General features: G+C 44.0%; 1 protein-coding gene across 1 annotated transcript; it reads right to left on the reverse strand.

Moving 5' to 3' along the window:
• Positions 1-11,770: 11,770 nt before the first annotated feature.
• REG4 (regenerating family member 4) lies at positions 11,771-24,786 on the reverse strand. The gene is made up of 5 exons (XM_043573418.1): positions 24,647-24,786; positions 21,542-21,639; positions 18,447-18,584; positions 16,634-16,739; positions 11,771-12,147 (listed from the first exon to the last, which is right to left on the reverse strand). The coding sequence occupies exons 1-5, from the start codon at positions 24,711-24,713 to the stop codon at positions 12,080-12,082; spliced, it is 477 nt and encodes a 158-aa protein (XP_043429353.1). The 5' UTR covers positions 24,714-24,786; the 3' UTR covers positions 11,771-12,079.
• Between the last annotated feature and the right edge of the window lie 1,004 nt (positions 24,787-25,790).

The raw sequence follows: 25,790 nt of genomic DNA on the forward strand, positions 1-25,790 counted from the left end.
TTTACATTCTATGGCGGTTAGGGGTTCCGCATTCCTATATGAGCCAGTTTCCAGTAAGGGTGTGCTCAGCGGCTTGACTAGGGTGGGGGAGTGTCTTAAGCAATAAGTAGGTCATGTGGGGGTTATACATGAGAGGGTGGGTGTAGCACAAAATGGAGTTAGTCTTGCTCTGCTTGTCCAGGGGTAGGGGGATGTTTGTTAAATTCCGTGGGTCCCACACTTTAACCAAGTGTTGACACTTTTCTGGTAAGTTCTGATCCCAGGACACCGGCAATTACACCTGAGGCAATTACAGTTGCAATATACTTAGGATAGCCATTCAAGGAACTTATTTCTTGAATTAGAAGATTTGCTGCCAGGGTCTTAGGGACATACGTCACTGTCCTCCCAATTTAATACCTTCCTTGACGAACAGTTTCATTAAATCTACTCAATGATCCTTTTAAAAAAGAAAAAAAATTTTTTTCCATTTTACAGATGGGAAAACTGCCTCAGAAGGGTTGAGTGAGCTGCTCAAGGTCACACAGCTATTAATTGACACACCTGGAACTAGAATCCAAGTGTGTTTGACAACAAAATTCATGCTTTTTCCTTGTCTTCTGACACAAAGGAAGAGAACTCTTGGATTGGTGGGGGAATATAAAGACTTGCCTTAGGAATCTAAACAACAAAAGGTGTCTCTCAAACTAGAGCTGTGTGCCCCTTGTGTTTGATGGGAATCATTTAGGGAGTTTGCTGGTTCTCTGAACAACTTCTAAAAAAGTATATTTTCAGGGGCGCCTGGGTGGCTCAGTCGGTTGAGTGCCCAACTTCGGCTCAGGTCATGATCTCACAGTCTATGAGTTCCAGCCCCACATCAGGCTCTGTGCTGACAGCTCAGAGCCTGGAACCTGCTTCGGATTCTGTGTCTCCCTCTCTCTCTGCCCCTCCCCTGCTTACGCTGTCTCTCTCTCAAAAAAAAAGAAAAAGAAAAAAACATTTTTTTAAAAGTATATTTTCATTTTGATGACAACGTGGGGGGAAATGATCATTTTCTGTATAATATGCTTAATTACTTTCAGAGTAATGCCTTGAGAGTTTCCTGCTGCATTTGCATTTATGGCAAAATTCATTGGCACCAAGCTGTGTTGTTTTGATTACCAGCTACTGGGAGGGAACACAGGCTGGTTTCCCCTGTAACGGGGTGTGGAGTAGAGGCCAAGTGTTGCCGTAGGGCTTTCACACAATGAAGGCCTTGTAGTTTAGATGGAGAAAAGCAAAGCAACATTTGAGCCACAAAGTAACTCTTGAACTCAGAAAGAAGCTGAACTAGAACAAAGCATCCTAGGCTCCTTTTGAAAGCCTAGTTTCGTCGCAGCAAACCCGCATTCTCTGTTAAACCACATTAATGTGAATTTGAAGTTTATTGGATATATAGTTTCATTTGTACTTAACGTGTCATTTTTCCTGGTTTTGTAAGAGCTACAAGCATAAAGCATAGACCTATTTTAATGTTTATATGTATTTAATATAAAAAGATACTTTTTATTTGAGGGAAATTGACCTAAAATGTTACATTAGTTTCAGATATGCTATGCTATGCTTGCAAGTATAGCTACTATCCATCTGTCACCTTACAACACTATGGCAATGTTATTGACTGTATTCCCTATGCTGTGCCTTTTATTCCTGTGACTTACTCATTCCATAATTGGAAGCCTGTATCTCCCACTCCCCTTCACCCATTTTGCCCATTCCCCCACTTCCCCCAGAAATCATCAGGTTGTTCTCTGTATATATAAGTCTGATTCTGCTTTTTGTTTGTTTATTCATTTGTTTCTTTTTTCAGATTCCACACATGAGTGAAATCATAGGGTATTTATCTTCCTCTGACTTATTTTACTTAGCATAATACCCTCTAGGTCCATCCATGTTGTCACAAATGGCATGATCTCATTCTTTTTTATGGCTTTGTAATATTCCTATACACATATGTATATGTGTACACACACATACACATGCATACATACACACACACACACACACACACACACACATACCCACACCATATATGTACCATGTATATACATCACCTCTTCTAAGGACCAAAGGTTTTGTAAATCTGTGTTTACTCTTGACTCACGGCTGAAATTCTAGAATTGAACTGGTAAGCTCCTTCTCTCTGAGTCTGGATGTCTATGTATGAGAAAGACCTTTACACCTCATTGTGTGTGGGTGTAATATTTTCCTATGGTTGATATTAACAAATTGGGTTATAAATTACCTTAAATGAAAGGATCTTTATTCTGATTAGCTTATAGAGATAAATACGTGCTTATACAAATGGAATACTTCTAAAATTCCCAGAAAATAAGGAAATTGAACCTCTAATGTTTTTTAGTGTGCTAGATTTAAAAAGCATTCTTATTGATACTAAGTCAAAAATGTTTTAAGAATTCAAGTTCATGTAATTTTGATAAATTTGGCAAGTTAGCTAGTTTAACAGTTTTAAGTTAATAAAAACAGCTAAGTCTTCACTGCTCTATCAATGTAGAGTATAAGTGTGGATTTTTGTTCTATGTGGGTATATTTTTCTCAAACTTATGCAGATTCACTGACCAAATAAGCTAACAATACTTCTGCTTAACGTTCACAGTTATGAAAAATATAAATTTGTTTTTCACAAATTGACTTATTATTCTGATGAAATTTTATTTCCGCATTATGCTTTGTAGTATGTCAACTTGAAGGTAATTTCCGAGATGTTTAGGTAACTTAAAACCTCGGACTGACATGAAGTTGGATTAATTAACGGCTATACAATACCTATAGTCTCCAGGTAAGATAAATACTGAAACACTAATTACCAAGCGTAATTTTAACTTTAAATGATTTTGCTTCTTCTTTGCTACAGGGAGACTATATATCCTTGAGTCTATTAATGAATGTGTTCATTTTTGTTATTTTGAGAAGTTGTATAAAATACGGCATAGAAAGGTGTGCTGCATTGACGGGCTCTGCAGGACTTGAAAAGAAGCTGGTATGGAACCCCAGTTGTCTCCCACCCCCCAGTTTTGTCTGCAAATTAGAAGTTACTTTGGTTAAAAGTTATAGTGAATATGGGGCACCTGGGTGACTCAGCCGGTGAAGTGGGCAACTCTTGATTTTGCCTCAGGTCGTGATCTCACAGTTGGTGATATTGAGCCCTACGTCGGGCTCTGCGCTGACAGTGAAGAACCTGCTTGGGGATTCTCCCTCTCCCTCTCTCTCTGCCCCTCCCCCCTCGAAAACAAATTAATAGACGTTTAAAACAATAAAATCTAAAAAAAAAGTTATAATGAATATATGTGATAAGGCTCTATTTAGGAGCAATAGTTTCAGAGAAATACCACTGTGTGTACATGCTTCTATTTGTCCAGGAAAAGGTGAGTATTGTCCTACAGGACTAATTGGTTTATCTCTAAACCCCTCTGTGCTCCTGAAGGTTATTGAGGGTCCCAAGGAGCTTTACTTGTGGATTATAATTATTAATATTTATCATATTGAAAACAGAAACAAATTTTAAAACACTTATCGATTCATTTGAAGATAGTGGCAATGAATGCGTGGCATGTTAATAATATCTTAGCAATGTTATAAATTTAATTTTAACCTCATGAACCCCCTGAGATGGTCTTAAAGTATCAGTTTGTTCACAAATAGGAAAGAGTCTATTGAAAGACAAAACTGTAAATGAATTTTATTTGCTTTGGTTTGTAATACTTCAGTTTAGAATGTAGGAAATATTTAACTTCTTCCCATCCCCTCTCTCTCCCTCTCTCTCTCTCTCTTAGAGTTTTATTATCACTTTGAAATGAACAGCCAAGTATTGTTTCTAATGGAAATGTTCAAATCTCCCAACAACTTGATTTCTGCCTCCCTAGGATCAAATTCTAAATTCAAACTAAAACGTCAATCTTTTCTGGATATCTTTTGCATCTAACACTAACTTGGAGGCTTCCTGGAGATTCCTTGGAAAAGCACAAAGATTTGTTCTTTTACTTTGTAAAAAGAAAACTGTTAGAAACAACTATTTCTTTGATGCATTATTGTCGACAAGTCTGCACTGGTAGAATTGTCAAATCAGAAGAGACGCTTAGCCTTGTCTACACCACACTGGTATGAGTTCAATGTTATTACTATAAATATTTCTATGAGAAGCTGCTAGCAATTGGTCAGTGCACTTTACTATCTATGGTATGTTGCTATCTATCAGTCTTGGTGTTACTTTGCCTGATATTAGACAATGCTCTTCGTCGTAACTTCGGTTATTCGAGGTCGATAGCAGTTACTTATGGAGTTTATTAATATACACAGGCTGAGGACCTACTCTAGACTCGCTGAATCTTTTACCTAATATTGATACATATATTCTTTTGTTCTTGTTGTTACCCTAAACAATTTTTCTAAACTTAGAATATGAAAAAGTTGGTGGAATTGATTTGAAGATTCTAAATATACATAGTGTTCAATTTCTGACACCTGAAAATTTCCATATCATTACACGTGCAGATACTAACATGGCATTGAAGAATTTTTTGTTCTCAAAATAGTATCTTACTTTAAGATGAAAAACCATGTATATCAAGCTTAGTTATGAAAATACCTATTTGTTTTTTTAGTATTTAGCAAAAAGGCTCTTCTTTTTAAGTATTGAGAAATGCTTGGGGTATTCCTACTATAGGCTTGGTATATTCATGTGCTGTGAGGTCAATAATATTCTAAGTTATATCTGAAAATTTTTCTCTATAAGGCTTATGTTCACCCACTTTTTAACCAGAATTATTTTTTTTAATTTTTTTTAATGTTTACTTATTTTTGAGAGAGAGAGAGAGAGAGAGAGTATGAGCGGAGGAGGGGCAGAGAGAGGGAGAAATAGAACTCAAAGCAGGCTCCAGGCTCGGAGCTGTCAGCACAGAGCCTGACGCGGGGCTCGCACTCACAAACCACGAGATCATGACCTGGGCTGGAGTCGGACACTTCACCGACTGAGCCATTCAGTCACCCCAAACCAGAATTATTTTTTATTCTTTTTTGATATTTTAGGTGGGTCAAAGCAGGAAACCGCATAAACTACTCTTATCTACATATTCTGTCTCATCTGTCACTCGGACTTCTGCCTGTTGAAAATAACAGGGCCAGACATGCCCGCCCACGTATAATGTCTTGATCCCTGAGTGTGATTGCACTGCAAGAAACTATTCTGGCCACTCCTGTCCCTCCTGCCTGTCACCACCCATGCAGCTTTACTTGAGCAGTGGCATTGCCAGGAGTAGATCCCGGCCACTCTGAACAAATGGTGGAGCTCTAGTGCACTATTCCTCTGTGCTCAGTGGCTGGGCCCTGAAGACCAGACTGCGGACTCTGTCACTACAGAGAAGTAGTGAATGCGCTTAATCTGCAGATAGGGTTTGGAAGCGTGGACTTCTGAGTCAGACATTCCTGTGTTTGAATCTTAGCTCTGGCACTTATTGTCAAGGGCAGATTGCTCACCATCTCAGAGACTCTGTCAGGTGTTATGTGTTTGAGGATTAAAAGAGATGTATGTAAATCAGCATTATGTTTGGCATTTAGTAAGTATCCAATTAATGGTGGGTTTTATATAGGAAACTACCTACATAAACCTCTCTCTCTCAGGAGGAGGCTTAGGGTTTGCTCAGCCATCTTTTCTAAGAAATTTTCATAGAGAAACTTCATGGTTTTAATTACATTCTCAAGAATTTTGGAGGGGGGGCGGGGAGCAAAAATACCATAGTTTTAAAGTAGATGTGATGGGGTGCCTGGGTGGCTCAGTCGGTTGAGCGTCTGACTTCGGCTCAGGTCATGATCACACAGTCTGTAGATTCAAGCCCCGCGTCAGGCTCTGTACTGACAGCTCAGAGCCTGGAGCCTGCTTCGGATTCTGTCTCCCTCTCTCTCTGCCCATCCCCTGCTCACACTCTGCCTGTCAAAAATAAATAAACATTAAAAGTAATTGAAAATAAAAAAATAGAGTAGATGTGATGACTTAATCAGGTATTTACTACTTCCTATGTATGTACTATGGATGGTACTTTATTCTAGAATCTTAAAAGGGCTTAACTTGTAGGTAATAGTACAAAATCAGGGCTTCCTCCTGCACATTCCTCTCTGCCCCAGCTTTGTCCCTGAACCTGCCTCTCCAGCTGCCTTCCCGGGGCCACTGAGCTACAGGGCAGGACTTTGGTGTTGCTCATAAACTTACTTGTACTTTTATAACCTGTTTCTACGTCTGCACTGTTTCTTGGTTGCAACATAGCCCAGAATGACAGTCTTCAAGTAGGACACATATCTGAGCCTTCATCATCATGCGTGTTCTATATTTTATCCCCACTGTTAACTTTTGTTAAGTTCCTGGTGACATTAGAGACCACCCCTGACTCAGGGAACTATATGATCCAGGTAGAAATACAAAAAGAGAATGTTGGAGTTGGAAGGGATTGTTCATTCCAGGGTTGCCTACTGGCCTCCGTGGGCAAAGACCAGTGGACCCTCTCTGTTTGGCTCACAAGCATTTTGAGAGAAATTCATTTGACGAGTTTCCCAGTCCAACTTGCTTTTTACATCAGGCCACTTCACTTACTCATATCTAACCAGATGCTCTGAGCACTTGAGTTTAACTGAAGACCCTCATTTCACAGATAAACTGAGGTTTGAAAGAGACATGTGTCCCAAATCCCAAAGACTTAAAATGGCAACAAAACTGAGAGGCCTTGTGCTGTAGCAGTTAGGAGGGAAAAGACTTCTTAAAAAGGCTTAGTTAGCAAAACTGGAGTGGGGGTATTGGAAGAGGTGGGGGCACTTGGTGGGAAGTACATGCGGACATTAGTTAGCGGATGAAGGGGTTCTAGCGTATTCCCCACAGAGGTCCTGATCAGAAGGGAGGAGTGGTTAAAACCACTGGTCTCTCACTTTATTGGGGCCCTTGAAGTGTTAACAGATAATGCGGTTAAGTGGCTCGGTATTGGATTAAGAAGGTAGTTACAATGATAAGGGAAGGGAGGGAAGGGAAATAAATAATTCCCATAGGGATGAGGTTGGGAGAGGAGACTGAGGCGAGGAACCTGAATGTGAAGGGTTTTAATAAATAAACACGTTTAAACATTTTTTAAAAATATTTATTTATTTTTGAAAGAGAGAGAGAAAGAGAGACAGAGCATGAGTGGGGGAGGGGCAGAAAGAGAGGGAGACACAGAATGTGAAGCAGGCTCCAGGCTCTGAGCTGTCAGCCCAGAGCCTGACGTGGGGCTCGAACTCTCAAACCACAAGATCATGACCTGAGCCGAAGTGGGATGCTTAAGTGACTGAACCACCCAGGTGCCCCTAAATAGGTTTAGATTTAAGGTTTTTCAGAAGAGACATGTATTTGCTCTCCGGAAGCAGAGAAGTCACTGAAAATGCTTTCTGGGTGAATCTTTTCCGTCCCCTTTGGGAAAGTTTTCCTATAACTTTAGGTCAGTTTTATTGAGAGGTAATTTACATACATCAAATTTACCCTTTTTAGGTGCACAGTGTCATGGGGTGACAACTGTACACAGTTGTGTGACCACCACAGCAGCTGTGATCTGGAACATTGCCATCACCCGAAAGCATTCCCCCATGGTCCTTTGCTGCCAACCCCCTTCCCGTGTGCAGCTGCTGGCCAGCACTGCTCTGCTCCCTGTCACTGTAGTTTCGCCTTTTCTAGGGTTTCAGATATGTAGATTCTTATAGTATGTGGTCTTTTGTGTCTGACTTCTTGTATGTGCATAATTTTTGAGATCTGTCCCCATTATGTGTATCCATAGTTGGTTCCCCTTTATCACCGAGCAGTTTTCCACTGTGTGGCTCTGCCTCAGTTTGTTTATCCATTCACCAGTAGGTCCAGTAGGTGAGTCAAAACCTTTGGGTTTCTTTCTGGTTTTGCACTATTATGAATCAAACTATCACAAAATAAAATATAATTAATAACTGTGTATAGGTCTTTCTGTGCACATGTGTTCTCATTATTCTTATTAAGTAAATGGACATGAAAGGACTTTTGGGTCCTATGGTAAGTCTGTTTAACTTTGTATAAGAAATTGCCAAACTTTTTTCCAGGGGGACCCTTTTGCATTCCTGCAGCTATGTATATTTGAGGCTTCTGGCTGCTGTGACTCCTCACCAGCTTGGTATTATCAGTCTTTTCCTTTTTTAATGTTTATTTTTGAAAGAGAGAGACAGAGCATAAGCAGGGGAGGGGCAGAGAGAGAGGGAGACACAGAATCCAAAGGAGGCTCCAGGCTGTGACCTGTCAGCACAGAGCCTGACGCGGGGCTACGAACTCATGAACTGTGAGATCATGACCTGAGCCGAAGTAGGAGGCTTAACTGACTGAGCCACCCAGGTGCCCCAGTATTATCAGTCTTTAAAATTTTAGCCATTCTAGGGGAACCTGGGTGACTCAGTCGGTTAAGCTTCCAACTTCGGCTCAGGTCATAATCTCTCTGTTCATGGGTTCGAGCCCTGTGTCAGGCTCTGTGCTGACAGCTCAGAGCCTGGAGCCTGCTTCGGATTCTGTGTCTCCCTCTCTCTCTGCCCCTTCCCCACTTGTGCTCTTTCTCTCTCTCTCAATCAAAAATAAATAAACATTACAAATTTTTTTTTTTTAATTTTAGCCATTCAAGAGGATGTATAGTTGTATCACATTTTGTTTTGTTGTTCTTTTGGATTATATTTTGAAGTAGTTTCTCAATTTTTTTCTTTTTTGGTTTTTGCTTTCTGTGTCCTAATACATCTAACCCAAGATCACAAAGAAAGATTGCTACCTATATTTACCCTTAAAATAAATGGTTTCTGGCTTAATCTAAATGCCCTCAGATTACTCTCCTCTATCTTTATTCATGTAGTGAATGCAAAGACTTCACCTATTATAGTAAGTCTGATGGAAATGTGTATTAAATTTTTAAATTAGTGCTTGGTGTGCACCTCCTTCACTATCCTGTGTCTGTATTGCCTCCTATGTGCTTGTCCACAGCCAGGCAGACATCCACAGAACTTTCTGGAATCCAAGGTCTTTCCTCTACAGCTGTCCTCCCACGCTCCAGCAGAGGGCGCTAGTTTGTGTCGCGGCAAGCAAGCAGCTACTTAGGACATCTCATGTGACGTTCACAGAGAACAATGACATTTGTTAAGCTCTTAGGGCAGACCTCATTCCAGACTCTTTACATATTTTAGCTAACTTAATCCTCAAATCCCTGAGGAAGAAAGTGAAGGCTCAGAGACTTTAGGCTCCATGTTAATGCAGCCATTTTGAGGCAGGGTCGGTCAGATGCCGGGGGCTTAATTCCAAACGCTTTGCTCTTCCCACTGTAATAATTCACCACAGGCTATGGCTGGAGTCTTATGTCACTGAGCACATCTTGGGAAACAATATCCGCCTGATTGTTATCTTTCTTGAATCAGATGCTTTTCCGGTCTTAGTTCAGACACCTGATTCTTAAGTCCTGCCATGCAGCCTTTGGACAGTTTCCAAAAGGATGGCCCTCGACCCCCAGGTGGAGACTCCCCTTGCACATATGTGTCACGTGTCAGGGCCACAGAGGAGGGTTGTGTGGCTGGTGCACTGCACACAAGTACACAACTAAGGGGGCAGGTCAAGGCTGAATTCCAACCTGCTTTTGTCCTGTGGGTCCATGAGGCTGTGTTTTCCTTTCTCAGTTCCCACAAAGACACTGTGTCTGCCAGTGGTGGCCTGTCCTTCAGGGGAAGCTGGCTAACCCCTGAGCTCCAGGGGAGTCACGTGTGCTATCCCTTTGCAGAATTAATCACCACATCCCACCCTCCTAGCCATAGTGATTAGTTGAGGACTGAGCACATAACCCATGTCAGGAGATTCTTGGCCAATGAGGCTTAGGTTAGAGGCTTCTGTTTGAGGGCTGTGGGGTCTCTTTTTTCATAAGGTAAGGATGGGAACTTCCACAGCCATTCTTGCAATTCAATGGGTCTTGATAATGGGGTTAATACTCAGAAAAAAAAGGTCAAAAATAATGCAGAGAGAAAACCCTATGCTGGTGACTTTGTTGAGCCCTTGGTCAAGCTATGCCTGAAGCCCAAATCTAGTCATGGACCATAGAGTAACATATACCAATAAATTCTCTGTCTTGCTTAGACAGCCTGGCTGTCAGTTGTGACCAAAAGCATGCTAATTATTCCGTACATAGTCCACACAGGCCCACTCCCCATCCCCTCTTCCTGGCTTTGTATTCCCATCAGCACCTGTCACCTTCTCATACAACATTATTTACTTAGTTAATTGTGTTTCTACCTCCACTCCTTACCCCTGCCGAACGGTATGCTCTCTAACAGCAAGGAATTTATCTGGTTTGTCCATTGGTCGATTCGCAGTCCCTGAAATGAGTTCTTAGTACATAGCATGCATTCAATAAACTTTTGTTGAATGATGTAGTGATATATCTACCCAATGAATAAAGATTACTAAAATGCGATATGCACAAATCAGCACACACTGATTTTCCAAAGTTAACCAAGGACCAGCCTTCTAATAAGACAAGCAGCTGCCCATCCCTATTTGTGAAAGTCGCGAAGCACACGCTGTGCACACGTACACACGGCTTGTTGGCATGTCAGCAATTTCAGAGAGGGTGCTTCGTTTTCGCTACATCACCAAGCATGTTTCAGGTCGGGATGCTTGGGAAGCTCAGTCGGTTGAGCATCTGACTTCGGCTCAGGTCATGATCTCACAGTTTGTGAGTTCCAGGCCCGCATCGGGCTCATTGCTGTCAGCTGGGAGCCTGGAGCCTGCTTCGGATTCTGTGTCTCCCTCTCTCTGCCCCTTCCCTCTCTCTCTCTCTCTCTCTCTCAAAAATAAATAAACATTAAAAAAAATTTTTTTAAAAGAGTATTTTAGGTTGGTGTTGCTCTTCAGCTGGAGCTGTTACATATGTTTAATGCATTTACAGAATGACTATTAGATTTTACTTTGTTTTGTGTTGGTACATTTGTTATTCATCCCTTCTTTCTTGGATTTTTATTTTGTTTTTCTTTACTTCTCTTGAGCTAGTAAAGAGAGCTCCTTTTCCTCCAGAGAACATGAATGAATTAGGGAGGTAGGTGGGCCTACCTCTCACGTGGGCTATAGTCAGAAGACGTTGGGAACCTCTACCTTTTGGGGATATTGTGATCCATGTTTCCTTCACATTCTGTTAGTTCTTACAGGAAATACCACGGAATCTGGCACTTGCCCCAAAGATTTTCGTACATGGCCCCTGGCTGTCTAGCATTCCTGATTTATCTTACCATCTCGGTCAAAGAATCTGATACCTTTGTTTGTTTCTCCAACAGTGGCTTCCCAGAACCCTCGAAGGCGTTGGTGGTTGCTGTTTGCTGACCTATCAGCTTCCAAAGAATGACCCTTTTCCATCCGCCGATCATCTTGCCTGGGCTCCCACCATGAAGACATTTATCCTTTGGGTTAACAAGCTTTTTCGTGCTTAGAGGAAGCAATACGTTATCTCTGATGTCTTCCTCTCTGGCTTCCAAAAGAGTGACAAGGGTGTGGGGGGAGGAAGGAAGAAGTGGGGAAGGGGGCAGGAGGGCCAGCGCGCTGTCTGTTCACTCCCCCTCCCTTCACTGCACCCTTCCCCGAGCCAGCTTCTTAGCCTGTCTTGGGCTGCTAAGGTCACAGGGGTGCAGGGGGGTGTTCTCAGGTTCTGGCATAAGACTCTGTGTTGACCAGTTGGCACAGCACCGTGGGGGAAGCCGATGGCCATCCACACATCCCGAACTGCGTGGGCGGCCCAGCCACACTTCCTCTCCTCTCTGGGGGTGCTTCTAAGAAATGCAAACGAGATCACACCAAAGCCACATTTCCTGTAATTGTCATAGAAGCCACTGTCGTACAGTGTTGAGGCCTCGGACGCTAATAAACCTAAGAGTGAGTGTGACAGGGCCGATCAGCCTCAGTTGCCGTGTTTGCTCTGAGACAATGATCAGACGCAGCCAGCATGCACAGAGGGAGGAGGGCAGGGGTGTGTGTAGGGTGAGCACAGCCTCGATTCATGCTCTACACTCGGTATTTGCACAGGAAGTGCTGGTGCGTGCTGCATTTGTTGCTCCTCCAAGTTAAAAAGTCTGCAAGAAAATAAACAGACGTTCAAATCCCTCCAGTTCTGTATTGCACTTACCAGCGTTCCCTGGGTCTCTTGCTTGGAACCCCGGGAAGTGCACTGCCATGCTTAATTTCATGCGTGGACTGGGCTAGGAGGTGGGGCCAGGCGTTGGGTCAAACACCAGTCTACGTGTTGCTGCAGAGGTGATTTGTTTGGGATGTGATTAGTATTTAAACTAGTAATGATAGGGGCGCCTGGGTGGCGCAGTCGGTTAAGTGTCCGACTTCAGCCAGGTCACGATCTCGAGGTCTGGGAGTTCGAGCCCCACGTCAGGCTCTGGGCTGATGGCTCAGAGCCTGGAGCCTGTTTCTGATTCTGTGTCTCCCTCTCTCTCTGCCCCTCCCCTGTTCATGCTCTGTCTCTCTCTGTCCCAAAAATAAATAAACCTTGGAAAAAAAAAATAAACTAGTAATGAGAAAATTGAATGAGCGAAGCAGACTACCCTCCATAATGTAGGTAATCATCCAATCAGTGAAAAGACCTAGTTTTCCCAAAGAGCAAGGAATTCTGCTTCCAAAGTGCCCTGGCCTCAGGATTGTGACATCAGTGCATGTGGGAACTCACAGTCGCTAGCCTGCCCTGCGCATGTCAGCTTTGCTGGCCCGACAATCACAGAAGCCTTTTTTTTTTTTTTTTTTTTGAGAGAGACGGTGCAAGTGAGTGAGGGGCAAAGAGAGGGGGAGAGAGAGAGAGGGAGAGAAGTGGGGCTCACTCAAAGCAGGGCTCGAGCTCACCCGATGTGGGGCTGGAACTCACGAACCATGAGATCAATGACCTGAGCCAAAGTCAGATGCTTAACTGACCAAGCCACCCAGGCGCCTGGGAGCCACTTTAAAAGAAATCTATCTCTCTCTGTATACATCCAATTACTTCTGTTTCTCTGACGAATACCAACACTAACTTTGTTCACGGAAAGAAAAATAATGTAAACGTCAGGCACAATTGCAGAAGCCCCATGCCAGCGAAACTTTGGAGGGGAAGACAGAGCTGGATGTAAAAGCGGGGGTCTTTTGTGTCTGGAACAGGAGGCTGCAAGGATGCGGAGGTGGTTTTTCCAAAGTCCGCAGCTGAGGCTCTAAGATGTTCAAAGAATTGGAAGCTGCTGAGCCAGTCACGTCCCACAGGCCACCCCTTTATAAAGAAGGACTGACGGCAAGGAGCAGGTGATCTTGGAAAGGGAAGTATTTTTGTGGACAGGGCCCACCAGGGCCGTCCACAGATCTGCTTATCACCCTGCGGTGTGGGCAGCAGAGTGGTGAGTCGTTAGACGTCTGTCCGCCTGGCTCTGACCTGTGCGTCCTGCCCTGGGGCCAGTGTGTGTTGGTGGGATGAGAGCCCCGGGGACAGAGGGCACTGCCAGGCAAAGTGGGGGAAGGTGTGCCACCTCCCCTTCAGAGGTCTCCAGAGGTAGAGAGGATGGGGCCAGCCCATGCCCATGTCCATGGCAACCAGAACCGGGCCACAGAAAGTAATGATATGGAGACGACAAGTTCTAGGTACTGATAGGGTGTGGGGCCGGGAGAACACGGCTCCAGGCTTCAAATAATCAAGAACACAGGCAGCTCCCCCATGGGCACCAACCTAGGGAGGAGTCTGATTGCACTCTCCTCCTCCGTTCCTCTACACCAGAGAGGTGTGTGTAGACCATACCCCTCCCCTCCAGGTCGGAGAACCATGAGTCTACCCTGACTGGGATAAGCACTTCACATATATGTGTTCAGGTGATTAGTACTCTTGGTTTTCCCTTTCTGTGGAGAGGCAACTGAGGCACAGAGAAGTAGGAAATCGGCTCAGGGTCACAGAACTAACTGGAGGAACTGGAATCCCATCCCAGGCATTCCAAAGGCAGAGCCCATGGTCTTGACTCCAACTCCATTGAATATGAAATTTCTGTTTACTTATTTTTGAGAAACAGGGAGAGAGAAAGAGGGGGAGAGAGAGAGCATGCATACAGGGGAGGGGCAGAAGGAGATGGAGAGAGAATCTTAAGCAGGCTCCTTGCCAGCGTGGAGCCTGCCTCAGGGCTCCCATCTCACCATGGTGAGATCGTGACCTGAGCCAAAATCAAGTGTTGGATGCTTAACCAACTGAGCCCCCCAAGCGCCCCTGAAGTTTCCGTTTAAATTGTAGCACTACATTTTTAAATGTGTCAGAGAGGACCAGTAGAGTTGTCAGAAAGCATTGTAAATGCAATTTGTCAGAGAGTCACAAGCACGTTCCACCGTGGTGCAGAAAAGGAGTCAGAGGGGGTGAAAGAACCAACCAGACAAAATGGCCTCTGAGGGTCTTTCTAAACAGACATAAAAAAGGAACAGGTCTAGCCACACACAGGACGTGTGCGGGGCGGTGTTTGGGGACATTAATACCATACCTTTTGGGTCTGAAGGAAACAATTCAGCCACTGAGTTGGCGGGGCTAAATCTGTTACACAAATAGAAAATGACACTGACAGGGCCAAGGGAAGGCTGTCTAAAATTCTACCTTCCACCAGTTTCTTGCTAATCCTTGTTTCATTCCTTGTGCTTTTCTGGCTTGAGTACCTGTATTCTGGTACCTAAGAGCTGGGCTGAGTGAACCCAGAAAAGGAAGAGAGTCTGAAAGACCTAGAGCTAGTTCTCAGGAAGACATCAGGCTTCCAGTTCCCACACAGGTGGCTTCGTTCCTGGGATTTTGCCCATGTGAACACGGACTGATGGGAAAGACTTGTGTTTGAGAAGTTGGTCCAGTTGAAATCTCAGAATCACAGGAAGCACTCTGAAAGGTGTCTAGTCCATTGCTTCCCCAAAGCTGGACTGGCCTCCAGCCTTAGAGATTCTGATGCCGTAGGTCCAAAGTGATCCCTGGAATTTATACTTCAAAAGTGTTCCTCGATTGATTCCTTCATGTGCCATGTGCTCCTCTTCTAACGCTTTTGGTACTGCAACTACAATGTCCACTTTTGCCTGGTTAATTCTAGTGATGGGGTTCTCACTGCTTCCTGCACATTCTAGTTTTGGATAGTGCTAACCGTTAAACTTTTCCCCCCTTAGATAGAAATCCATGTATTACCAGTTTCTACCTATTGGTCTTGGTGGTGTTCCTTCCATCTGAGCTGTCTATGCCTTTCCCAGCAGCGACTGTGGGCTCTACAAGTCATTGGGAAGCCCTTCCTTTGCCCGTGAGGAGACCCTCTTATTGCAAAGGGTCTCGACCTGGCCTCAGAGTTTGTTACCTTATTTCTACCATTCATCTTTTGCTGTTGGAAAATTTTCACACTCTCTTTTTGTGCATATAAAAGCTTTATTCCCCAGACAACAGCCACCCTGCGTCGTGTTCCTGAGTCCTCAGTCCAGGCCTTTCCCAGGCCCACTTCCGGCCTAGGAGGGGTGTCCTGGCGACACCATGCTGGCCTTTTAAACCCACTAGGATGTTGCCTTCGGCATCAAATAGCCTCTTTCTCTTTGCTATTCTGTTTTCTTGTTTTACAGCAGAAGACTTTTCACATCACTTAATCTCCGTGGTTCTCAAATGCTAGCAATTTTGCCCCCAGGGGACATTTAGCAACATTTGGAGACATTTTTGGTTGTAACAACCTGTGGTGGGGGAGTGGTTCTACCGACCTCTGAAGATTGAAGACCAGGATATCCTGAACCTACAATGAACAGGACAGCTCCCACAACGAAGAATTATCCAGCCCCAAATGTCATTGGTACAAAAGTTGAAAACTGGAAGTTATTAGCATAAAAAGACAAGAAAAACGAGGAGACTCAAGTGATTGTGTGCAGCCTCGGGCTAAGGTTCTGGGCCCTGCATTTTGGGAACAAAACTCAGGGAAACAAACAAGAGGGCAGCAGGCAGGCAAAGATGAGGTTCCCAGGGCTCGTGGGGAACCCAAACTAGAAGGAATTCAGAAAGAAGTTATATGTATTTCTTTCCTGTAGCCTGGGTTTCCCAAAATGTGACATCTTTCCCCTTCATATGTACACAATAGGATTTAAAAATAAATGTATTTGGGGCCCCTGGGAGGCTCGGTCGATTAAGAGTCCAACTCTTGGTTTCGGCTCAGATCACGATCTCACGGTTCATGGGCTCGAGCCCTGCATCGGGCTCTGCGCTGACAGTGCAGAGCCTGCTTAAGATTCCCTCCCTCCTTCTCTCTCTCTTTCTCTCTCTCTCTCTCTCTCTGGCCCTCCCCCTCTCACTCTCTCTTTCTCAAAGTAAACAAATAAGATGTAAATAAAAATAAAAGTAAGTGTATTTAAGAAAAAAAGTGGGTGTATTTTAAAGAAGATGTTAAGAATAGTTGGTCTATGGATATGGCAAAGATTGTAAAATGATCACAAATGACTGTGGGTTGGTAAATAATGCCTGTGGCAAGGCCACTATCCTGTGGAAAACAGAGCTGCTGGTGTGAAATGGGGCTGGTGGGGGGGGGGGGGAAGTGGGTGGGGGTGGGCAGCGGATCTTACCCTCCCTGGAGTTCATCTCCACGCAGTACTTGTTTCCACCTGCGGACTTGGCCGACAATTTTCTGTACAAATAGAAGGCCCCATCGATCCACTGCCACTTCTGGCTCTGCAAGTGACCACAGATGGAAGACAGTCAGCCTGTGCACCTGCTCACAGCCAGGCGGTCCTCTCAGGCCCCTTGAAAACCCGTAAAAATCTTTCATCACAAGAAGCACAGGGATGTGCACAGAATGAAAAAGAGAAAAGTCACCCCATTTAAAGAGGAAAACATTACTATTGATTTTGGCATATTTACTTCTGGTGTAAACATTGTTATTTATCACGATCTTTTTATGGACTAAAATAGGTGGTGGTCTTTAAAAATACATACTCAACTGTGTATCTTGCTTTCAAAACATTTTTAAATGGTCATGGTGCACTGTAATTTACCTTAATGGTATTGATGATGTTTATGTTGTTTCTAATTTACAATGATTATAAAGAATACCGCTATGAACTACTTTGTTCCTGAAGCTGTTTCTGTACTTAAACTTATTTTTTTAAGATAAAAACCCAGAAGTGGAGTTAATGAGTCAAAGGATGTGAATATTTTGAGGGTACTGATATGCATGGCCAAACTGCTTTCCATCTACTGGACAATGTCTTTACGTCCTTAAAAATATTATTCATTAAGACAAAGCAAAAGTTTGATAATCTGATAAGTCAAATTATATTTCTATTTTAATTTACATCTTTGATAACTAGAGACATTACACATTTTTAAGGACTTTATTAGCCACTTACTTTCTTCAGTTATGAATGTAGAAAATTAAATACCCCCACAATTGTATAAATAGATGTAAATATTTGTCCTAACTCTGAAGAAGAGAGTTGATTGACAGCAATGTAAATACATAAAAATGTGTAATTAATTGTATAAATTATTTGCAACATCTATGGCGAAGTTTTATCAAGAAACAGAAAGTCTGGGGGTTCTTTTCTGGTGTTCCTTATGTTTGTTTGGGTTAACTATAGAAGATTCCCACGAAGAATCTGTAAACTGCAGCTCCCACAGAGGGACCTCGGCAACCAGCCCAAAGACCTCACATACCATTCTTTACAACGAGGTATTGATGGAGATTAAAACGAAGGTCTAGTGAAAAAAAAGTTATGGGTAACATGAAAAAAAAATAATAGCATCTAGGAAAAAGCTTGGCTGAAAGTTCCCAACTTTAACTCAAGATCTAATGGGAATTTAATTAAGCTACATCCCCTAACAGATGTGTGTGCGTGTATGTGTGTGTATGTGTGTGTATGTTTTCATATATGTGTATATATCTATATATGCTTACACAGCTTAAAAAAATGTCTACTTATTTATTTTGAAAGAGAGAGAGAACAGATGCAGGGGAAGGGTGTGGGGGGGAGAATCCCAAGCAGGCTCCATGCTGTTAGTGCAGAGCCTGATGTGGGGCTCCACCTCAGGAACCACGAGGTCCTAACTTGAGCCGAAGTCAAGAGTTGGATGCCCAACTGACTGAGCCCCATAACTTTTTTTTAGGCTGTGAAAAGCCGGTCATTTTGTGTTCTAAGATTTGGGAGGACTTTAATTAGATAGAAGTTCTACAAAGTGATGCCATTGAAATAATTTCCTCCGTTGAGGGCCAGAACTGAGACCTAGACCTTGAGGCTTTGGCCTCTGTTGGTTGGAGGCAGTAACTGAAAAAGATTCACTCCCTGTGCCTCCGTCAGTAGGCCTGGAAGCCATTTCCCATGCAGGGACCATCTATCTGGCTCTCCCAATGGGACACGTGTGGGCCAAGTCTGAGGTTACCTTTTGTGGGTCATGCAGGCCGATCCATACAGGCTTGGTTTTTTGGTAGCCGCTTATATACTTCGCTACGGTGTTGGCTTCCTTTGCATTCTGGAGAGATGCCAGGTGGGCTCCATTTCCATACAACTGACACTCGTACTGTGGGCAAGAAGTTGTGCTAATCATCTCCTGAGGTTTAAACACATAGTCCTCACCCCAGAACCCTAGTAAGTACGTAACTATCTTCTCTACGGCAACTTTTAAAACTCTCAGCACCAGACCCGAACTTGTTTTACTCCTGTATGTCGTTTGTTTGTTTGTTTGTTTGGAGCAGGGAAGGGGCAGAGAGGGAGGGGAGAGGGCATCCCAAGCAGGCTCCACACTGTCAGCGCAGAGACAGACATGGGGCTCAATCCCATGAACTATGACATCATGACCTGAACTGAAATCCAGAGTCAGATGCTTAACTGACTGAGCCACCCAGGCGCCCCTATATGTCTTTTTGGATCCCAAATTCTTGCTTTTCAAAGATGCTATCAAGAGAAGGCAATCTGGATTTTTCTTCTCGATTCCTGAATGATAATCACCTTTTGTTTTAGGGATTGGATGAAACGTGGCATAACCATTCTCTAACTGGAAACATACCGTCCCAATAAACAAGGCAACCATTTTATATATCCACATCTTCTAGAGAAGTATACTTATCATACGCTCTTTTGCGGTTGTATTACAGGTTCTGCCTCCATGATGCAACTTAATGTAATGAAAACATGGTTTTGGCTGCAGTTGCTACTTCAATGCCCCCCTTTGGTATCTTGCTCCTGATTAGACATGGCTGGTGTTGGATGTTAATGCATTCCTCACCCTTGCCGACCATTTCACAACACCGGCATGTTTTCATAACTTCATTTGACTGTCAAACTTGTGAGGCATGGAAGCCAGATTACCAATGAACGTTTAGTGAGAGGCCCAGTCACAAAGGGTTCCTGGGACAAAAGAGGAAAGAGTGTGGTTCAGTGAGATTTTCTCTCCAAGTTCACGCTCCTGGTAGTGCCACAACAGGACCTGGAACTCAGACCTGGAAACTGTCGTTCTCATGGTCCCCTCCACACCAGGAATTTCGAGAACTAAGATTGGCCCCCAATATTGGCACCTAGCAGCAGCAGCCAAGGTATTTATTTGTTGGGTCCTTTTCCAGCACCTTCTCTGCACTATGTTCAGGAGCAATTAACTCTGCTAAGGCTTTGTACCAATCCTGGACCGTTTTTGCCTTAAGAACCTCAAATGAACACCCAGCATGTGTAATAAGCTCTTGGTAAGTTATTTTAATGAATCCTTCTGACAAGGCCATGGGGTAAAAGTGACATCCCCATGTTAAAGCAAGAAAACTGGTAGAGTGAGGTACGGCTATAACTAGTGAGTGGCAGAGTCATGATTTAAACGCAGGTCTATTGCTGGGTCATAGGATAATTCTATTTTTAATATTTGTGTAGTTTATATGTATAATGGAATACTACTTGGCAATGAGAAAGAATGAAATCTTGCCATTTGCAACAATGTGGATGGAACTGGAGGGTATTATGCTGAGTGAAATAAGTCGGTTAGAGAAAGACAGGTGTCCTAAGTTTTCACTCATATGTGGAATTTGAGAAACTTAACAGAAGACCATGGGGGGAGGGAAGGGGAAAAAATAGTTTCAAACAGAGAAGGAGGCAAACCAAAAGAGATTCTTAAATGCAGAGAACAAACTGAGGGTTGATGGGGGAGTGGGTTGGGGAGAGGAGAAAATGGGTGATGGGCATTGAGGAGGGCACTTGTTGGGATGAGCCCTGGGTGTTGCATGTAAGAGATGAATCATGGGAATCTATTCCCAAAGCCAAGAGCACACTGTATGTTAGCCATACATAACACTGTATGTTAGCCAATTTGACAATAAATTATATTTAAAAAATAACTGAACAAACTCAGGTCTGTATTACTCCCAAGCCTTCCAGGTAACTTCCTCTTTGGGCAGAATTAGTTTTGGAATGTCTGGGTACAAGCAATACAGGTGGCCTTTAAGATTTCTTCAAGTTGCTTCTCAAGAATTGAGGAGAGGCCCATTACTTTCCACCAGCTTTTTTTTTTTTCTTTTCAGTGAACAGTGTCTGAGAAACCCCTTCTTCATTTAGCACATTCCCCCTCCTTCCCTCTCTCTCTCTCTCCTTCCTCTCTCTCTCATTCACATCAGCTCAGGAAGCATTGCATCAGGGCTGACTTCCCTGGATTTGCTCTGCTACTTACTCTGGGTGTGATCTTGGGAAAGTCACTTATGCTCACACTGCATTGGAATTTTCCATTTAAATGTCACAATCTTGCACTAACCCCACACTTTTTAAGGTCAGAGAAGACTTCGTATCCTCAATAGCTATCACTTGGTAGGTGGTCCGTCCTTGGTGAGTTATTTATACACAGAATTCTGAGGCCGTTCTAGGCCCAGATCATACCACATTCTCCCCAACCAGTCATGTCAATTAAACAGCCACAACCCAGAGAAACGGCAGCACTGGCTCCCACACTCCTCTGAGGTGGGGTGGCCCTTTGGGTATCTTCTAGACAAAGCCTCAGGGAGATAAAGCCAGCACATTTGCTGGGTTGTGTGGACAATGAAGCCTTCCATTTGTTTGGACTGCTTCACTTTCTGTCAGGTGGTTCTGAAGACTGGTGTGCTCCAGGACTGCCTACACACTGCTCGTTCTGGTAAGTCTGGTGCAGCTATTCAATTGTTCTTTCTGGAAGGTCTTTATCTTCTCATTCTCCTTCTATTTGTGTATTTCTGTCTTTCTTACTGACAGCGAACTCCTTGAGGGTAAAGGCTGTTTCTTGTCCATTCTTACGTCTTCACAACTCACCTAGGATCTGGGCAGATATCACCTGCTCCATCCATGTTTATAGAACTGGAAGAGGAGAACACACAACGCTATTCTCTGCATTTCAGCAGCAGGTGACTCCTCAGAATGCCAAGGGAGGACTCTTAATTCTGAGCCAAATGAGACCTGCAGCTCTGGGCGGCCCCTTTAGAGATACCTCCAGGTGGCTTTAGAGATACCTGTCCTAGCATGGGCCAGATTCCTTACCTCAGCCTCAGACCAGGTCCTCAGCTTCCGGAAGTATCCGTAGCAATTGGACTTGTAGTAAAACCATCCAGCAGCGCAGCTGGGTCTCATGATGATGTCTGCACAAACACAGAAGGCGATTGCAAGTGATGATGGCAAAGCCAATCCATTCCCACACTCGTCAGTCTACAGAATGCAAGGGAGGCTGGCTGTCCTGAAGAAGGATCCTGCTGGGCTGCCCAAACTTTATACGGGTAATCTTTCTCCCAGCCTTCTCTAAAGGGAACTACGGCCTTTGTAAGGGGAACTGTGCACTGGAGAAAAGGCTACAATCAGATTTAAAAAATTTTTAATGTTTATTTTATTTTTGAGAGGATGGAGGAGGTGCAGAGAGAGAGGGAGACACAGAATCTGAAGCAGGCTCCAGGCTCTGAGCTGTCAGCCCAGAGCCTGACACAGGGCTCGAACTTACGAACTGTGAAATCATGACCTGCGCTGAAGTCAGATGCCTAACTGACTGAGCCACCCAGCTGTCCCTAGCTAAGACAATTTCATAGCAGACCCAGGGGGACCCCACATCCATCCCACGATTATCTGTCCAGTTATGAAATGCACAATTAGAATAGCCACACTCAGCAATTGGCAGAATCCTCACATTGGTTGTCAGGTCAAACAGCTATAATTCAAGGCAGCCCAAGAGTGGGCAAAGGGCATAAATTGGTAGTTTTAGGCATTATGAGGAAGGAGTGGGTATTTTTGACCAGGGGGACACAGGACAGGTTAGATGGCAACTTGGATGGAACTTGACACTGGGTGAGCTGGGTTGTGTCAATAGCGAGGGGACACGTTAGGCAAAGGAGGTGTGTGAGCAGAGGGATGGAGGCAGAAACGTGCAAGATGTGCACCACAAGGGCAAGCACTTAAGTTTGCCTCAAGTAGAGGGAATCGTCCAGGCAAGCATGGTGGAAAGGGAAAGGAGAATCAAGGTCTGGACAAGGAAGCCATGACCGAGAGGCACAGGCTCTTCCTGCTACTTGATTAATGAGTGGGCCACGTCACCGAATCTGAAGGTTTAAGAAGCAGGGAAATGGCTGGAAATACAGAGGGCCTTGGTGATGAAGGGAATGCCAGGCTGGCGAGCTCGGGCTTTGTGACCACGTGGCTGCACTCCAGTGCTATAGATGAGCGCAGGGGTCTTTCCGTTCCTCGGAGACTTCCACAGTCTGTCGTCACATAGCAAGCACTTCCTCTCTCCCCACTCAAATGACACTCCTGTCACTCGTTTGCCCTGATCTATTCCATCCTTTGCCTATACATCTCTAGGGACTTCCTATGCTTTCAGATAAGCTCCCTACTCTGGCTAGCACGGCATTCATGACCTGGTTCTGCAGCCCTATCCAGCCGAATCTTCCTATGCAGCAATCCCAGGAAGTCTCTACAACAGGGAGGAAGATCTGTAGAAGAGTAGAGTAGCGAGTGTAGAGTAACCGGTGGTATGTTCTGGCTCTACCTCCTCCAGAGGAGAGAAACCAGAGAGGGCTGGTGAGATCCCAGAGTCGGGAGACTGGTTTCTTGCTCCCCAGGTTTAGCCTGGGTGAATTTCAAGCCCCTGGAGCTAACCACCTGGTTGGTTGCCTCCACAGGAGAGTTGAGGGCCACCTCTTATTGTCTTCCATATTCTATTTTTTTTAATGTTTATTTATTTTTGAAGGAGAGAGAGACGGAGTGTGAGTGGGGGAGGGGCAGAGAGAGAGAGGGAGACACAGAATCTGAAGCAGGCTCCACGCTCTGAGCTGTCAGCACAGAGCCCGACGCAGGGTTCGAACTCACAGACCACGAGATCATGATCTGAGCTAGTGTCGGACCCTCAGCCGACTGAGTCACCCAGGCGCCCCAGCCTTCCCTATTCTAGCACGGTTCAGAGAAAGCGGCTCAATCCCCCAGGTCCCGAGCAGCCATAAGGATTGACAGAACTGGTGGCTGGCAGTCAGCATGGGGTGGAGGGCAAAGAACCTTGAAGCACAAGGACACATCCAGGATAGGCTAAGGCAAGGACCACACACATGAGCCATGGGCACCAACATGATGCCAGAAATAACTCTGCTTCTCTTCCTGCTTTCTTCCAATTGATTCTCCCCTTGGCCAAAGTACTCCCCAGTGGGAGTAGTGTTAGGTTATATACATGCTCAGGCATGGTTTCCCTCGCTGGGCCATGCGGGACTATGAGAAGCACCCCGGATGAGGTGCCAGAACATTATGTAATCTTGCTTTGTGACCTTGAACAAGTCTCTACCTTCTTGGGGCCTCATAAACAGAATGAAGGCATTACACCAGATGTGCCCACATTTCATTTCTTTACATTTCAGATACTCCATGATACTTATTCTCAGCTCATGAGTTCTCTTCCTGGCTTTCTCTACTGGAAGATCCTAGGGTATTGATTCTTGTTTTGTTGACATGTTACTTTGTACTTGATGCTGGGTCTACATGTGTGGGGGAGCCATCTCTCCAACAAGGCTGTAAGTCCCTTGCAACCCAGAATTCCCAGTATACTCAAATAGGAAAACAATGCATAAACATTGGGTACCTCTAATTATAGCGCTCACTTATTGACTACTAGATGTCAGGTGCACATTGTCTTCCCTCTTCACAAGAAACTTGCAAAACTATTGCTATTATCTACATTTAGTTGATTATTTAACTATGGCTCACAACCACATGAGGTTAGAATTTGTTTGATTCTAGAGTCCTTGTACTTGTTTTTCCCCTACAGTTTATTATTTATTGAGAGAGAGAGTCGGGGAGAGACAGAGAGAGAGGGAGAGAGAGAGAATCCCAAACAGGCTCAGCACTGTCAGCATGGAGCCTGATGGGGGGCTCGAACTCATGAACCATGAGATCATGACCTGAGTTGAAATCAAGAGTCAGATGCTTAATCGACTGAGCCACCCAGGTGACCCGAGTCCTTGTACTTTTTTACCATGTGACATTGTCTTTTTTTCCTGTCCTTGACATCTATTTCCTGTGGCACCTAAATATTTTGGGGGGTGAATGGATGGCTGTCAGTGTGCTGCATGAACACAGGCTGTGGGTGGGTTCAGTCCCAGCTGAGTGACGGATACTCACCACCCAAGACTTCAGTGCTGAGTACACAGCTCAGCAGTAGGAGAAGCCACATTCTTTGGGGGGCCATCTTCTTCTTCCCCTGGCCACAGAAGTGCTTCAGAAGCCTCTATTACAAGGAGTTTTCCTTTGAAGCTCCTGGAATCGCCTAGACCTGCAGCCTGAACACATTGGGTGAGACAGACCCAGGAATTTAGATGCCCAATCACATATGGAGGAAGCAAAATATTTTCCTAAGCCCAGATTATACAATGAAGGGAATCTCAAGCCAAATGTAGAGACTGGGAATAGTTAACTTATGTCACCTGCAAGACCTCTGGTCCAGCGCCAGAGACGTAACTGTACTGGGCTGAAAAGTCTGGATGGAGACCGTTTGGTACACTGTGGAGAGCCTGCTCCTGCTATTCTCTGGGGAACCAGCAGAGGGAGCCTAAGCCAAGCTTTCTCACAGATGAGGCAGTAATGGGCTTTCTATACAATCAGCTCAATCAAATCAAGTCAGTCCCAAGAGTAAATTTTTCTGTGTTAGAATTAAAAGTGAGTATATGGTCCAATGTCCACATTTTACAAATGAGAGTCTACCTGAGGCCTTTGGGTATGAAGTCATTTGGTCATTGTCGCACAGCTATAACCAGATCTCCTGACTTTAGGGCAACCCTCTTTCCTTCACACTTAGGTGATAACCACATTTGGTTTTGTTTTGTTTTCAGAAAATAAATGGGCAATAGTGCGCGGACAACAGTACTGTTCCCCCAAACTTTGAAGAACACCCAATTTGTCCATTTTTGTCTTGCTGATTTTGGCTCGATAAAGAAAAACCTCATTGTTTTTGTTAGTATTTTTAAAATATTAGTAAATTACTTAAATTAGTGATTAAAAAATTTTAAAAATATATAAAAAAGAATTTAAACATCTTTTTCTAGAATGCTTATCTTTAAAATTTTCTTTTGTGAATTTTTGACTTAGAGCTGTATGCATTTTTCTGTTTGATTACTATCTTTTTTCTCAGGAATTTGTAGGGCTTTTCTTGTGTATTTATTGTCTTTCACATATAACGAAGAATATTTGCCAGTTTGTACATCTTCTCGTTTCTGTTTCTTGCCACACTGAGAATTTCAAAACCTGTCATATTTATCTTTTCCTTCAT

This window comes from Prionailurus bengalensis, chromosome C1, assembly GCF_016509475.1.
Source record: "Prionailurus bengalensis isolate Pbe53 chromosome C1, Fcat_Pben_1.1_paternal_pri, whole genome shotgun sequence".
In the NCBI taxonomy this organism is placed as follows: domain Eukaryota; kingdom Metazoa; phylum Chordata; class Mammalia; order Carnivora; family Felidae; genus Prionailurus; species Prionailurus bengalensis.